The sequence below is a fragment of the Anser anser genome, assembly GCF_964211835.1.
Source record: "Anser anser genome assembly, chromosome: 1".
NCBI lineage: Eukaryota > Metazoa > Chordata > Aves > Anseriformes > Anatidae > Anser > Anser anser.
Genome location: NC_139720.1, coordinates 104,121,254 through 104,138,291, shown reverse-complemented (window position 1 = coordinate 104,138,291; position 17,038 = coordinate 104,121,254). Strand labels below are relative to the sequence as shown.

The 17,038-nt window shown below is 45.4% G+C and overlaps 1 protein-coding gene across 1 annotated transcript in view; it reads right to left on the bottom strand.

Annotated features, from left to right (window-relative positions):
• Positions 1-3,162: 3,162 nt before the first annotated feature.
• The window catches only part of LOC310895660 (alpha-2-macroglobulin-like protein 1), a 29,388-nt gene continuing 15,512 nt past the window's right edge, over positions 3,163-17,038 (bottom strand). The window contains exons 17-35 of the mRNA XM_083827193.1: positions 16,614-16,731; positions 14,649-14,874; positions 14,388-14,514; positions 13,972-14,093; positions 13,407-13,461; positions 12,629-12,712; positions 12,053-12,229; positions 11,782-11,863; positions 11,245-11,401; positions 10,973-11,047; positions 7,440-7,602; positions 6,795-7,003; positions 6,383-6,598; positions 5,763-5,887; positions 5,276-5,366; positions 4,779-4,847; positions 4,465-4,567; positions 4,331-4,372; positions 3,163-4,243 (exon numbers count right to left, since the gene is read on the bottom strand). Coding sequence (XP_083683319.1) covers positions 4,332-4,372; positions 4,465-4,567; positions 4,779-4,847; positions 5,276-5,366; positions 5,763-5,887; positions 6,383-6,598; positions 6,795-7,003; positions 7,440-7,602; positions 10,973-11,047; positions 11,245-11,401; positions 11,782-11,863; positions 12,053-12,229; positions 12,629-12,712; positions 13,407-13,461; positions 13,972-14,093; positions 14,388-14,514; positions 14,649-14,874; positions 16,614-16,731 — 2,240 coding nt within the window. The 3' untranslated portion in view covers positions 3,163-4,243; position 4,331. The remainder of the gene's footprint in view (positions 4,244-4,330; positions 4,373-4,464; positions 4,568-4,778; positions 4,848-5,275; positions 5,367-5,762; positions 5,888-6,382; positions 6,599-6,794; positions 7,004-7,439; positions 7,603-10,972; positions 11,048-11,244; positions 11,402-11,781; positions 11,864-12,052; positions 12,230-12,628; positions 12,713-13,406; positions 13,462-13,971; positions 14,094-14,387; positions 14,515-14,648; positions 14,875-16,613; positions 16,732-17,038) is intronic.

Sequence of the window (17,038 nt, the reverse complement as noted above, 5' to 3'; positions counted from 1 at the left end):
CATTTAGGAATATTTTCATTTCATTTTGGAAAGACTGATGCATTACAAAGAAAAAAAAAATTTTTCTTTTCTTGGCAGAGTGGGCAGATGCAAATCCCTTTTTTAAAAAAAAAAAAAAATCTTTCTTTCCAGGGCTTTGTTCAGCTGAGTGATTCTGGTGTCAATGGCTGAGAAGAAGGTGAAAGTGCACCTGGATAAACAAATGAACAGGAACCAGAGCAAGAAAGGGAATCACTCTGACACCAGGCTGCCCTTCATTTCTTTCAATGGGTCTCAAAAAGTACGGGCAGTGCCTGCTGAACAATCCCAGCTGACATTTGTTTGTTCACAGTAGACCCACAGCAGTTCCAGGGGACAGCCAAATTCCTCATAAAAGCATATGGGCTCACAATGGTATTCAGAGTCCTGGCTCCTACTGATTTCTGTAGCTGTTTTGTGAGTCCAGAGTCCAAACATCTTTGAGTTCTCTACTTAATACTGATTGGAAACTCATATCCTGAGGGGAAAACAAACAAACAAACAAACAAAAACCCACAATCCAACTCACAGACAATGAAGCAGAATGAAAAAAAAAAATATGTTGGAACAGCAAAAACAGTGTCCCAGGCTTGGCGTGCACAATTCATCCAACTCAGTCCCATTTCCATCCCCTGTGACCAGCATGGTGACCAGCTACTCATGGCCAGGGGGTGCCTAGGAAGTGAGTACCTCTCAGCAGGGTTCTGCCCCTGCTGCAGCTTGTGGCAGGACACAAGTTATGTGGCTGCTCTCTTTTGCTGTGGTCCTTTCTCTCATGGACCCATTGACCATGAGGACAACAGACAGGCAAGAGGCCTACAAGTAGTTAGAATATAACAGAATAGTTCAGTAGGAAGGGACCTGCAAAGGTCAAGTCCAACTGTCTGACCACTTCAGGGCTAACCAAAAGCTTAAGCGTGTCATTGAGGGCATTATACAAATGCCTCTTGAATGCTGACTGGCATTGGCCATCAAACACCTATCTGAAAGCCTGTCCCAGTGCTTGACCACCCTCATAGTAAGGAAATTTTCCCCAGTGTTCAGCCTGGATCTCCTCTGGCACAGCTTTGTGCTCTTCCCGTGCGCCCTGTCACTGGTTACCAGGGAGAAGGGACTTGGCCTCTCCCTCTCCACTTCCCTTGCACAGTGAGCTGCAGAGAGCAATGAGGTTGCCTCCTTTTCTCCAGACTAGACAACCTAAGTGTTCTCAGCCTCTCCTCATCGGACATGCCCTCCAGGCTTTTTACCACCTTTGTTGCAGTCCTCTAGACGGGGCTGGGTTTGTGTCTCTGAAGGCAGTCAGCACTTGGTGCTCAAACAGCGGAGCTGATCAAAAGCCAGGTGGAAGAATGCGCACCACTAAGTCTCCAGGATAAATCACCTCACCCTCTCAATTTTGTAAAGGATAAACAAATGAGTGTGATGTTTGATACTGCTAGCTCTAAGCAGAGAAGGCAAAAATTAAGCTGCAGAGAAGTTGATGCATTTTGTACAAAAGTTTTTTTTTTCTGTTTCTTTTTTTTTCTCTGTCTTTACTTTTTCCTTGCTGGAACACAGCCACCTCCCTCCAAATGCTGTCTAGGAGCCAGACCCAACAGATACTGCAGTTTAAGTCTGAGAAAGCATATTTTGAAGGAACTGGAAGAGTTCTTAATAATGTGGGCAGAGAAATTGCAGTGGATAGCAAGTCAAAAATGTCACTACGTGCAATTTTTACATAGAGTATGTGTACACATATGCATGTGAGTGTTTCTGTTTTTCAGGGATGTGAACTCCTCTGGCAATAATGTGTTCAGGTATGAACTACCCCTTCTGGACTCAATAAGGAGTATGCAGAATATATGTGTGCGTGTGACCAATATAGCAGTTGCTTTGCCAATACATCACTATTCCAGAATACAGGGACTTTTATCAGATCTGTTACCTGTGCTTTGCTAAGCACTGCAGAGCAGATAATTAGAACATTGTGCCAATGGCAGTGCTAAGGTGGGTCTTTCCTTCTCTGCAAAAGCCTAAGCTATAACCATTGGTTGCTCTCTAGGTACTGATACCAATACAAAGTACAAACCTCATGGGCTACGGTTCTGGTTTTGGATTAAGAGCAAGGACACAAGCATTGCCAGAGATAAAGGAAATGGGGAGACGAGATACCTGCAAAGGAACCTGCAGTAGCTGTAAAGTTGTTTTTGAAATGTTTTAGAGAAAGTAGTATTCTGGTGAAAATCCTGTTCTGCTGAGTTGGGCTCTGCATTGCTCATGAACTGCTGAGGAAATTGAATAATGAGGTGGAAAAAAGCACCTGTTTAAACAAAGTTGCACAAACAAGGAGAAAGTGACTCCTGGAATAGAAGCCAATTTCAGTGCAGACACTTCTGGCACTGCACAGGGCACTGGTAACACCTAACCACTATGCTGAATTTAGGCATTCATTCTGGTCTTATTATCCTGTACATGAAACATGGAGCAGGCTTTCAGTAGCCTGCTTTACTGGCAGAATTCTTCAGTGCTTTAAGGAGAGTGTTCACTCTTATAAAGAAGAACTTGCAATGCTTCTGTCTTTGCCTCAAAGTGGGGACTTGCTGAGACTTTATGATTGCTCCGGAACTTTGAAGTTGGAATTTAAGTGCACTCTCCAAATCCCTCCCTCCAAACCACCACAAATCCCAGCCTTGCTGCAGAGTCTGGTCTGGAAAAGTTCCAGGGCTGTTGCTGAATCCAGAGCCTCAGCTCCCTGCCTCTCTTCCAGACCTTCCACTCCTAAGCCTGACTTTGCACTTAGCCATTACACTGTCACTGCCAACTCTAGCAAGGTTCTAGGGAGACCTGTCTATACAGGGACACAGCACTGACAAGCTTAAAAATCCTAGATCACAAGATGTAGTTTCTTAAATTGTGAGGTTTGGTTTTAAAAAGCAGTAATAAATGTTGAATTTTCACCTGCCCTTTGGCTGCTGAATTGCCCTTGCCTCTCATCATCTCATGCTGAGGAGACCTGTTCACTCTGTCCACTCTCCAGAAGCTCATTAGGAGGGATGGAGTCAAGCCTCATGCACCATCCCTGCCCAACAACACGTGTTTCAGTTGTCGTGTGGAAGATACAGCTTCAGAGAAGGAGAAAATAGAATCAGTCCCCTCCTTCTTTCTGGGCAAGGAAGACAGAAGTTGAGTGGGATCACTCTCCAAAGAGGGCTAGAGTCCTCACCCCATGTTGATGGCTGCACGATGTTGCTGGAGTGAAAACCAGTGCTGGAAGAAATGAATGCCAGGTGTAGGGTTCAGGTACCTGTCTCTGTAGGAGTTCACTTCCGCACTCTCCCCCAAGTTATAGAGTAAATATAATCTGCTATAGAGTACAAACACACCACAGGACCCAGATTTGTGATTTATATTTTATTTTCCTTCTGTTTACAAGGAAGAAAATCCCTGGATTAAAACAATCAGAATTAATCAGACACCCAAAAGAATTCACCAGGAAATGGCTGTCAGGATGAGCAGCATGGCATGGGCTGGGTTTAGTCCTGAAATCCAACTTGAGATCTGCCCCAGCACCGATATCCCAAGCCCACTGAGATGTGACTTTGCAGGTGATGTATGCCCCATCATACCAAAAGCAATAAAGCAGCAGCTGTGCTCTCCTAGGGCATCTCCCACTAATGGGACCCCTGAGGGCTGAAACAGTGGATAGTAAGAGAGCATACCAGGTCCTTGGAGAAAAAACAGTACGAAGAGGGAGGAAAACAGAGAGAAAATAGGATGACTGAAATGATTAATTCTGGGATGCTAACAGCTAGGGAGACCCTCAATAAAGACTCTCAGGGAAAGTGTTTCTCTGGTTTGATCAAGTATTCTTGTCTTAATTCAGCCTCTCCCCAGGAAGAGGTGGGATATCCACCCATACCCAAATAGTGTAAGCTGGAACTAGTACCATGAATTCTGCTTGGAATGCCTTCTGGAGCAGTGAAAACTGTCTGCAAGCACTGTCACTCATTTGGCAGGCAGACCCATCAACTATACCAAGCCCAGATATCCCCCAGACTTTACAGCAAGAACACGTGTTAACCATTTCATGTACCACCTACAGAGCAATTTAGCAAAGACAACACAAAAAATCCAGAAAACAGAGGACAGATGGAGGCCCAGGGAATTCCAGATGTAGTTCTAGATAAAGGGAATATGCTGAATCAGAGGTACACAGGGCTCCTCCTCTCAGGCAAAGATAGTGGGGCTGCAGAGAAAAAATCATGAGGCTGCTAGGTCTGTACAGGGGCTAAGGAAGGGAACAGCAACACATCTTTGTGGGGCTCACACCTACCTCAGATGCAGAAAACATTATAATCAGCCATGGCCTGCTCCTCTGCAACAGGACAGGAGAGACCAAAGTTATCCTTGCACAGAGTCAAGCACAAATACCCAGACAGCCCTGGCACCCCATGGTACCATACTCACCTGGATGGTAGTAGTCATAGACCTTGACATGTCCTGGCTTCAGGTTGGTCACCCCAATCTCCCGTTCCAGGTGCAGGACATATGTCTCAGACTTATGGCTCAGCTGAGGGAGAAAGGCAAATGACAGTTCACTTATGAGCTGTTGTTTTTATTCCTCACCTAAATTTGATCCTAAAGATAGGCAATAACAACTCTGTGACAGCCAAAGACAGGACTTCAAGATGAATCCTGCTCTGCTACCCCAGTCCTGGATTCTCCACACAGCTTTTCCAGTGTCCTCCTCTCCTACAGCTTCTCCAGTAGCACACACTTACTTTGTCCAAGTAGATGGCAACACCTGCTTGGGTTTTCTCAGTTCTTTTCACAGGGTGCCAATGCTCCATCTAAGACAGGAGAGTAGAGGAGGCAATTTAGTTGAGTAATGTGGAAAAGAAGGTGTGAGACATCCCCAAATGGTTTATCTAAGCCTGACTGAGCAGATTCTCATTCACTCACTTCCAAAATTATTTGGGGCTCTTACCCCTTCAGGCTGATCTCCCTGCTGGGCCACCCACCTCCTGCAGAACCCAAGGACGGGAACCTAGGCTATGTGGCTGCTATATACTGAGTCAGTTGGGCTGGAAGGATCACTACCTTCAAGGTACAAGGTAACAGACTACAGTAAAAGTTCACGTTTCTTTACGTGGCAGAGTGGTAGGGATGATGAGATTGCATAGGAATGTGTTGCTTCTCTCTCAAGCAATCTCCCCTCCCCTTGGGCATGGATGGTCCAACTGACACCACATCATCATCCTGATTCCAGGCTTCTTACAGGCATCCCAGATCCTGGAGCCAGGACAAATCCAGACAGTAGGGACACCTCCACAATCACCATATTGGAAATGGCTCTCTTCCCAGTGTACCTGAGGGAGAAGATCAAACAGAGCTCACCCAGCTCCCCCTTCCCTCTATCACCATACCCTGTGTGCAGACCCTAAGCCAGGAAGCCCAGCCAGGACTGTGGCCAAGGCAGCTGCTGCTCCCTCTCACGAGGTAGATGACTGCTGCACTGCTGTGAGCTTCCCTCATCTGAGGTGACTACTTCCACTCTTCTTCCTAGCAAGAACCAAAGACCTTGGAAACATTTCCCCTTCCCCAGAGACACATATATCTTTCCTTCCCACCCATTCCATCTGGCATCTGGCCCTTCTGCTGAAACTGCTGGATGCCTGTATTGCAGCCAAGCACCCCTAACCTTTCCAGCAATTTGTGGCTTTCCTTCCTAAGTGTGGCTGTGTCTTCTGTGTCTTTACAATCACCTGACATTGACGTAGAGAGTTACAGAGTGGGTATCATCCCCGGTGCAATTGACTGGCTTGGTTTTCACTCGCAAGAAAAAGGATTTTGAGACTTGTGGGAAGGGTGTGTTGTACCTCAACACCATCTGCATAAAGAGACAAAAAGACAGAATAAGACATGGATAATAAGTTCAGTATCATCTCCATACCTTTTCAGCGACTATTCCAATCCTCAAGGTACGGACCACAGACAGTGACTGGATATGCAGTGAGCACACTCATCCCTGTACCAGAAATAAACGTGACTCAGAATGGAAAACTTCCATGATCATTCCAACTGGGGCTACTTCTGCTCTCCTGTCTGCTTGAGACCACGCAAAGTCAGGCACACATCAGAGGGACCACTATGCAAGGTTTACATCCGCCAATACCCCAAGAACCACAGAAGCAGCACTCACATTTGGACACACTCTGTCTCAATCTCTTATGACACACAGGTTCGTTGCATTGGCAAGAAGGTACAAGTAAGACCCAGTTAATGCACATTTCCTTGCACAGAGCTGCAGCAGAGATTGTTGTTTTTGACAAGATGATGAGCAGAAGGTTGACACAGAAGGGGCTGTAGGAAGTGGGCAACCTACCCGGGTAAAGACACAACAGCTGCCATGGGCCTGCACTGAGAACTTTCCTGGGATTTCTGTCAGTGCCATCTCCTGCACCAAAAGTCGGTTCTGGTAGGAGACTTGGAACTTCCTCCCAAAGCCTCTCTGGGACCTCACCCTCACTTCTGCAACCCCCTTTGTGCTGTACGTCAGCGCTGCATACTTAGCCAAGGCCTGCAGGGCAACCACTGTGTCCTGAAAAGGAAAAAACAATTACATTTGCATGCTTGCTCCACAGCTTTGAGGTCCAAAGACACTTGAACTTGCTGAGCTGAGGACCTCTGTATACAAGGACTCCTCTAATCAGTGTTCACACTGTTGTTTTCACGTTTGCATAGATTCTGCAAAGAATCTTTCTCAGGCAGTATCACCTTCCCCAGCCCCGAGTTACCTGTGTTGAGGCAAATCCTCCATAGGCATTCTGCTGCCTGGTGAGCCAGGCCACAATGCCAGAGGCTGTGGTGAGATCAGCCCTTGTGACATTTGGCTTGGAGAGCAGGGCCAGGAGGACATAAGCTGTCAACTCCACATCCACAGACAGTGGCTGTGACCAAGCGCTGGGTGTCTCGGATGGGCTCTGACTCCAATGGATCTGCCCACCTGGGAAAGAAAGGAAGTAGATAATACTGAGAGATGTCAGGGAAGAAATCTTGAGGTCTAGGAGGCACAGTAGCTTGTGTGTGCAAAGACCAGTGAGTAAATACCACTTGGGTTGGTCATCACATCACTGGGTGAACTGCAATATCATGTATGCAACTTGTGTTTTGCAATACCTGATACTCCGTACTACACATTGAAGACCCGTTTATCAACATGATAGAAAAAAAAAAAAACAAAACACAAACTAATACGCCAAAAATCTGCATACTGAGTAGCTCCCAAACACCTGACTTCTCCATTGTCCTGTTTGCCAGGTCCACTAGATACCTGATATTAGCTAGCTACTCACGAGCTGGTCCTGAGGGTCAGAGACTAAGAAGTAAGACAGCTTGTCAGATCACATGTCCCTTCTCTGATGATCACCAGGTTCCCATACCTGCTCTGATTGCCTTTTGATCAAGCATGTCGAGAAGCTCTTGTGTGCGTTGACGGTCCTTAGCCAGGGCAAAGGTGTAGGCCAGCAGGGCCTGTGTGTAAGTGCTGGCAGCTTTGGGAAGGGAAGGAGCGATGCAGCCCAGAGCCTTGCGCACCACTGTACTCTACAGAGAAGGGTTACATTGATATGGGTCACACACAGACACACGAGGTAGGCAAACATGGAGGTACACAAGCAGAAGGATGCACTAGCATATGCTGACATAGAGAGCACCTCGTACACACAACCATGTGTCACTGTGCTTGAGCCTGCACTCTTCCCCGTGTATCACTGCAGTGTCTCTGCCATGTCTTAGTGTCCTGAGACACTAAGCTGTGTCTCCAGCCCTTGGTGCAGGGTGCTTGACAGAGACTGCCCCCAAAGCAGGTCATGGATTTCAGCATGGCTCTCTCAGAGAAATCAGTTCCCTTACTGCTGGAATAGCACCACCACATCTTACTTTGAACACCAGAGTAACAATACAATTGCAAATGCTTGTACCCAGCATAATGACCAATATTACTGTGTTAAGGCACTGAAGAGCTGAATTTAAGGTTGCTCAGACTTCCAGTTTCCCTCACAATATCAGTACTGTTGGCAGGACACAGCAAATCAACCAGTTTCAGCAGCATTGTATTCCAACATTCAGTTACACCATTTCAAGCATGAACCAAAGGCTTGCAGTGGTTGCCTGTTGGGTATTTGTGTATATACAGCAGTTTGTGGTTTTCCCTCTACAAGTGGCTTCTTGGTGAAGTATGGTAAGCATCACACAAGGGCTACATTTAAGATTTATTCTGACATGTGACATGTTCCTCACCTCTTTCCCTTCTAGAAAGGAGAAAAGATATTGTCTATGTCATTTTGGAGCTCTCCAGACGGTAATATTGCTGGATGCAGCCAGTGATTTTCAGAAATTCTCATTGCATCTACTCACAACGTATCAAAAGTTTGGAGGATACAACTGTTTATTTTTGGTTGTTCTCTTGGTAAAGCCCAACAGAAGAGCTAAGCTAAGCTCCCATCATTTCAAAAATCCTACCTTACTGTTTGATCTTAAATATAATAACTGCAAGTGACACAGTAATCCTTGTATTCTGTAACTGAATAAAGCTAAGTAAGAATTAGAGCAAGTCCTGAATTGTTCAGTTCAGAAGTTCCTTTATTATTAATTTTCCTTCTTATATCTCTCACTTTCTCAGATGGTCAAAATGGAGTTAACAGAGCTAGTGTTTGTCCAGCTACTAAAATTCCACCAAAAGTAGTTGAAGTGTCACCTGTGAAGTGGTGATCATTATCGTGCATCTTAATACCTTATCTATGAACAGTCTAACAGATTTTAACCCATCTGTCTCTGGTGTCTTCTGGTGAAACTAACACAAGAACTGAGTGCCACTCTACTGCAATCTGTGCTCATCCTGGCGTTGGCAATAGCAGTCCTGAGTGCATACTGTACAGAAGCATTGAACTTCCCCGAGAGCAGTCACATGCCAGCTAAGGAATTTCTCCTCTACAATATGCCATTTGTTTCTCCAGTCAACATAAACAATCTGTTTTGTTCAAAGGGATCTATTTCCAGAACACAGTGGAAGTAGAGGGCTGTTTGACTGGATTTTTTTTGTCATATAGACCATGCTTTAATGTTAGTTTATTCAGGACAGCGTAAACTATCTTCAACATTTTCTTTACATTTTAACCCCAAACAATTTCCATGAGCCTCGTAGATATGCTGGTAAGGGAAAGTAGGATCTGTTCTGAACATCTTGCAGTACACCCTCAATCGCTTTCTCGTGATTTTCATCTCTAGTGACTGTGCATTCTTTGTAAAACCATTTATAACCCACTCAAGAACATTCTTTTCCTGGGCCCTATGACAAGCTTTCTGTTTCCCACTTCATCTACTCACAGACCTCCTCAGAATTGCCCTCACTAGGGCTAGGATAATTATTGTGAGACTTGTGTTTTTATTTGTTTGTCATTACTTTTGACTTCTTTCACTATCATGGCCATTTTATCTTAAAATAATGGTTTATGCATGGCTGTCCAATAGCTCTCTGATTACATTCAGATCAACAAATCCTCTGCTCCAGTGAAGCATTCCTCACTCCATAGACAATCCTTTCTGAGCTAATAGTGCTGTTGTCATCTTCTCTGGAGCCTGAAGAATCACATCACCGGTATCAAAGTGCTAGTCACTCTCTGTGGATTCATTCTGGACAGAGTGGCTTCCACTAGTTGATCATGCAGATTGATTTGAGGTCCTGTTTGTCTCCCTTTCTGGATTTTATTCGTGGATTTGGAGCACAGTCTGGTTGCTTCTCAGTAACTTTGCTTTCCTTTACAAATAACAGAACTGGCTCTTAAGATATACAATAAACTGTCTTTTTTTTTTTTTTTCTGCCAGGATGAAAGTGCTTGTCCTTGTGTTTCATTTTGCTACATTTGGCAGAACATGTCAAATAGTTTCGTGAAAAGACTCCTCCACAGAAGTCAGCCAAACTCAGACACTCAATGGAATTACCAGAAAACAGAATAATTCAGATTAGGAGGGACTTCAGAAGGTCTCTAATCCAACCTTTTCAAAGGAGGGTTAGCTATGAGATCAGACCAGGTTGCTTAGGGTCTTATCTAGTCAGGACTTCAAAATCTCCAATGATGGAGATGACTAAACCTCTCTAATCAACTTGTTCTAACACTTGAGTGTCCTTACAGTGAAAAAGGTGATTTGAGGACATCTGTTGTCAGAATGAAGGTTAATTTCCATCAGCCTCTTTTTTTTTCTAAGCCCACAGCTTTCAGATGCAATGAAAAACACCGCTATTTCACTTAATTTACTGATTTCCAGGGAACTCTGTTTTTCCAAGTCTGTAGCAATAGCATTTCTTCATCCAGTTGACAATATTTTTTAACTGCCAGTACCACAAAGTCCAGTATTTAGGTATGAACCTTAGCACTTGTAAGAGTTCCCCCTTATTATTATTACCTAGCTGCACAATTCCAACTGCCCAGCATGTATCTCCCTACAGTACTCCTGTCAGTACTCCTTTCCCAGACTTCCAGTTTCTGGGAAGATAAATCACATTAAAAATGTCATTATGTCTACTAATGTTGCTGCAGGAGTAGCTATGCCCACGTCTCCTCCCTAACACCTCACTGCTAGCTATCATACATATATAGGTGTAAGGAGCAACAAGATGGTGTGAGGATGGTGGAGGGAGCAGGAATCAGCAGCCCAAGACTGGCAAATGAGCATAGTGTCTAACCATGAACTCCAATGGCTCCCCTTAGTATAACCTCACATTTTCCCCTGCCAACAGTGTCCTCCACAAGGGACAGTTTAAGCTTTTTCCTGAGAAGTGATGATTTTTTTTTTACTTTCCGACCCATTACTTTGTCCTCAAGCCTTTCCAAGATGTTCTGTTGCCTGCTTAAAGTCACCACGCTAAGTTCTTCAGGATTCAGGCAAGAGCATAGCAAAGAATCCAAGTATTTACCTCTGGTGTCTCCCCTGCCTCCAAGTATGCAGCTGTGATGTAGGCGGCCAAGGGGACTTCCCCATCCACACCTCCCTGCAAAAAGCATAAATATCCAAAAGCTGGGAAAGGTAATACACAAAGACCTGAAACTTTTCAGAAAAGGTCCCACCTACCCCCGGTTTTCTTCCATGCAAGAAAGCAGAACAACACAGGAAAGTGAGCTCAAACAATTACCAGTACACTTGGCAAGAACTGCTCTGAGTTGCCCTTCAAGGTACTCTGGCTCCTACCTTCATGGCTGTGTGAAAAAGTTGGCCCACATTTCTGAAGCATCCATTAGGAAGCTGGTGGAACTCCAGCCAGTTGAGAGCAGCTTGGATGCTCCTATTGTCCAGGAAAATGTATGGCTTGGCTTGGACAAAGCATTTGACCACAAATGAAGTCAGCCTGGTTGGAGAGAGAACAGAAAAAATGCATGAGAGAAGGAAAAGAGAAACAGTAAGAGATTGAGCAAATGAGAGAGAGAGAAGAATAAGTCAAAAGAAAGAACCTAAGCAGAAACCAACAAAAAGGAATAAAAGTGGGAATTTGAAACCTCTGGGTCTCTCCTCACCTATTGTTGTGCTATCCTAATTTGTCAGTCCACTGTCATCCTTCATCCCAAGGATAGTTGCATACCAGTGGGGTGCCATAACCCAAAAAATCATTCATTTGGAACACTTTGCATCCAACAGGACAAAAAAGGATTCAGTGCTAGAAGCAGAAAGCTGCCCACCTCCAGGTGGTCTGACAGCAGGAGGACACCAGGGAGAGAGCCCAGGGCTTACCAAGTATTACCGTACTCATCCTTGGTACCAAATTCACTGAAAGAACCATCAGGGTGTTGATACTGCAGCTGTATCTGGTACCCTGAGAAGCAGGATAGGATGTTAGGGTTCAAACTGGTATTTTCAATGAGATCACTGAGCAGGTAATGGGAGTGGTATTAACATTCTAAGTGGTGGAGTACCCTGCAGGTAAGGGGAGTAGGCACCAGGGACTATTACTAGGTTGGACACAGGAGAAGGCAGAAGAGCAAGGTGGATCTGTTGTACTTGCCCTTGCGCAGGAATCCTGTTGCCCTCTCCTTGATTTCAGGGGTCAGCTGTCCTGTCTTCTCTAGGTACTGCAGCACATAGACAATGGGGGCAAACAGCACCATGTTCTGCTCCCCACATCCATGGGGCATATGCACCAGGTGGTCCAGGTTCTGCAGTGCAGTCCCCATGAGGTCACCTGGAACAGAGTATAGGCACCCTGACCCCCTCCTGGACAGGGGTTTTGGGTATTCACCTCCTAGAATGGGTGACCAGTTCCTGGTAGCGTACTAAGTAAGATACCCCCAGCACAGCAGTGTGCAGGTAGCTCTGTCCAGTCAGCTTATCAGTTCCACTGTGCTCTGCATGCACATTCCCATCCTGCCAGGGGAAACCCATAAAGAGAACAACCTCTCCCTTGCTGAATGTTTTAGGTCATCTGGAACCAGGAAACTCTGCCATAAACATGGAAAGACCAAGGGAGCTGGAGCCTCAGAAACCTCAGAAAGAGTACAGGGCATTCTCAGTTTGGGCTTTCCTAGGACTATTCTCAGAGATAAAGAAGTTGGAAAGGTATTATCACAGCTGAATTCCTTACCAGTGACCGAGACTGTAGCTCTGACTGAACCTTCAACCACATTTAGAGGCAACATCAAGGACACAGACTCCTGTGCTGGACTTCCTGGCACCAGAGGGTGTAAGGTACAGGGGGAAGGAGAAAAAGAAAGAGATTCTGACAAAAATAGCCTTAAAAATCCCCAGAAACTGTTCAAGACAGTGCTAACATCCCATTTTATTGTCACAAAGGTTGCAGATCACCTCACAAACCATGTTCCATTCCACCCTCAACTCTTTTCCACCCACCTCCATTGTGATTGTGCTATCCTGAGTCTTCCTTCTCAAGAGGGTGAGATGATCTTCTCCTAGAAACCATCTGTGGCGAAAGCCACCTACCTGCTTTTCTCTACAGAAGTTACCCCAACTTGTTGGTAATTTCAGTTGCAGGCATGACTTCTCAATGCACTTAGCACTCTCAAAAGCTGCAAATAGCCCCATAATACACCATAATAGTCAAGACAGGAGCAGAAATTCAAAGTCATATCCTCTAGCCTCATCATGTTCAACGGTGTGGCTATTACCACAAGTGAAAAAGTCCTCCAGCTGCCATATTAGCTTCAGGGATGTGGATACTAAAAGCATGAATCCCCCCCTACCCACCCTTACCCAAGGGAAGCTCCTGAAGGCACCACAATTATAGTGTGCTTCCATAGCTTGGTCATGTTGACGTAGGAAAACAATTCAATAATTGGAAAGACCCAGGAGGTAGCCAGGAAGCAGAGGATGAGGGGGGTGAAAGAAGAAAACAATCTCTCTACCTTTTTTGGGACACAGGATGGAGCTGTGAGCCTTTTCCACCAGCACTCCCTCTGGCTGTTGGAACATTTGAAAGTAGCGGTAACGAGCACGTAGGAGAGAAGCAGGATTACAAGTGGATTAGAAATAGATTTGAACAAAATTCTGGTTCAGGCTGAAGATTCAGATGGAGTAACATCATTATCACATAAACATTTTAATTATTCTCAATCATTTTAATTTCAGATAAGAAATCAATAAATATTTTTAGAATATTGTAACTTCTGAAGGTCTGTGAAACAGATACTGTAAGATTTAGCAGACAGCTCAGGAGAGAGAACTTGAAAAGGTATAAATATTTAAAGTTTTTCATGTAGAGGCCTGACCACAAACAGAAGAATGGGGGCTGGGAGAAGACCCACATACCTCCCACATCCATCAGCCCTCAAAACTGGCCCCGGCTCATGCCTAGAGATTCTAATTACAGACCTTGAATAACAAAGGGCTACCCTCAGAATTAATCTGCACCAAATTGGGAATTGCACAAAACCCATTTTATGATCTAGGTAACAGAAGAGGTTGTCGAACCCGGACAAGAAGGAGTTTGGTGATTTTATCTTTCTGTCCTTGGTTTGGGACAAATGGTATCTCTTTACCACAAAGGTCTTTGGTGGCCACAGCCTCTGTGCTGATGGTGATGTTCATGAGCCCTGAAAATAAGGCACATTTAGTACAGAAAACATCTTTGAGGAAGCACTTTCCATTAATATCATAGAAGTCACCTGTTGGCAACAACAAAACTGGATTAGAACCCTATATACAGGAGGTCCTGTACCTCCTAGCACAAAACTGTGAGCAGTCATGACCTTAGGATGAATGCAAATGAATACCCTCAGATTTAACAGGGCACATAACACAACTCCCTCATTTAGCCCTTATAAAGCATCCTTACCTTGGTCCCACTCCCTCCCAACTCCACCACCCCAACATCCTGTTCTTCTTACCCAGTTGCACTGCTGTGACACTCCACTGAAATGTTTTAGCTTCTCCAGCACATAAGCAGCTGCTGTAGACACAGCCTTTACATGGCTTCAGCTGGAAGTGTGTGAACTCCTCCACAGTCACTTGGACCTGAAGGGGCAGCAGGGATGGTAGATGGTAACAAGACAAATGTCACATAATTCTTAAAATAAGCTATGGACTTTAGCCTTCTCCTACCTACTCATACCCCACTTTTCTTTCAAAGCCTGTCAGTGCTCACCTACCTTCATGCATCGCTGCAGGTAGTTGAAGACTGTGGCCTTCAAGATGAAGGTCTCACCCTGGATCACAGAAGATGGCAGTGTGAGCTCCACAAAAAAGGGCTTGAAAACAAGCAGACTGGAGGTTGGAGCAAGTCCAAAGCCATTACGTCCTGTGCAGAACATCCCTGCTTTCCATTCTGTGATGGTGCCAGGCACGGTGACAGTGACACTCTTGTTCCCACTGGGACTGAAGAGAAGTAGACAGCAATGAGAGCACTTAACTGAATCTTGTTGCATGCAGCACCAGATGACCTGGTCTATGCCCTTCTCCCCCACTGCACCCCATCCCCTAACCTCCACCTAACTCCTAACCTCTACTGAATTTATATCCGTTGGAGCACCCAAGGACACATCATTCAACTGAACTAGACATGCCAATACACAGCATCCATGAGCAGCTGAGGGAACAGGTATTCACAGCATCTATTTCAGGTGTCTGATTTTGGCAGCTCAGTCCCCCCACAGGCCCTTGTGAGAGGTAAGCTCCCCTCAGCATTACACCCTTTGATCCTCACTGATCTAACTCACTCTTTCTGTATTTGATGTTGACAGTCAGATGGCCTTACCCAGATAAATTAGGGACCCCTGCCTCAGATACTTATATCAACAGAAAACTTTTGAAAATAATTTACATAGCTGAAAGATGCTATCATCATACTTGTCACTTTTCTCACACAGCACTTGCCCTTTGCACATGTGAAAATGCTTTACAGCGGTCAGTAGTTTTATTCCTCTAGGCCTAGGAATGGAGAACCAGGCACCAAAAGAGCAGCAGGACTGGCCAAGACCATCAGAATTTAGCCAAAGAGACGGGTCCATCCATTCACCTTTCTGTGAAACACATTGACAGCTTAAGCTCTAACATGAAGACAGGGCAGAGACTTGGCCTATGCCCATGTCACAATTTCTGAGAGCATCAGACTATTCCACATCTGCTACCACAGCAGACAAAAACAACCCTCATTAAAGCTAATCAACATTATTTGACTCCAGCAATTGAAAACATTTGCTTTCCCCTAAAGAATCCACTTTTGCCAGGCACATACAATATGAAACACCTTTGGTTGTTCACATCAGGCTGGCAGGCAATCACATAGGAGATATCCACTGCTAGCAGGTGAAGAGATGGATGTAACTGGAAACAGAGGGCAGGTGGAAGAGGGCAGATCTGGGGGGATCTGGCCTGAGCAGATGCCACTCTCCAGACACCAGACAAGAAATTCTTAAAGCCAGAGATGAAAAATCTCCAAAAGCTCATCCTGCCCCTCTCCTGAAGCTCAGTGTAAAATAGCTTCCCACACCAGCACTCTGCTCCCTCTCCTGGGGGATACACTGCACACCCTTCCAGGGAAGCTGGAGGGGAGCATCAGGGAAGAAGAGCAACACTGATGCTGAGTAGGACCTCCTTCTCCACAGTACTTGGGGAACTACCTGGGAGTTCATGCAGTGTTTGCCCTTTCATCCCCCCATCTTATACTCACTCCAGACCCAAGTAACTTCTCTCCCTCACTTGTGCTGATGGGGCTCCCTGAACACTCACTGAACCGTCAGCCTTTCTCACAAGACATAATTCCCAGTCTTGTGAAGGGCTTCTGTGGAGATCAGCTTCTCCTGCACCCTAGGATACAACCCGTGAGCCCACTTTGGGAACTACTACAGGGCTACTACAAGCAGAGTGCAGGCAGTAAACCAAGCTGCTTTGCCAAATCACACCTGCTTTCTTGTATACTCATGCCAGCCACCTGCTATGGATGGATGGTCATCTAGTAGAGGAAAACACAACACGTTTGATGCAGACATAGGCTTCAATGAGACACAGCCTAGTGTCTTCCTTGGTAGCTCAAGATCTAAAATGGGTTGCATCTGCTGCCATTCCAGGTCAGACTAGACCACCCAGACTAGGCCCCTGCTTCTCAGTTTACTCACCCCACAGAATATAAATCCCATATCCAGGTTTTTGTGAAATATTTGTGCACTTTCTCTTCAGCTGGAGAAACAGGTGAAAACATGGTGGGCTGATGGGTAGATGTCAACAGATGCCCTGCTGGAAATAACAAATGCAGAGTTACCACAGGGTCCTCAGCACCTTAGAACAGAGGGGCTCCATCCCAGCTCAGGCTGCAGGTCAGACAGTCAGCACATGGGAAGCACTGCATTAATCTTGCCTATTTGAAATGACAGAGCTGCTTTGGGCCTTACTTGTGTTTGAAGGCACCACAGGAAGGGCAACTATTCCCTCACGTCAGAGCTAAGACCTGGGATCCAGACAGCTCACTAATATTTCAGAGCCAGAAGCTCTAAGTCCCCCACAGTATCACGCTAGCATAACAGGTCTAGAGCCAGGGAACAGT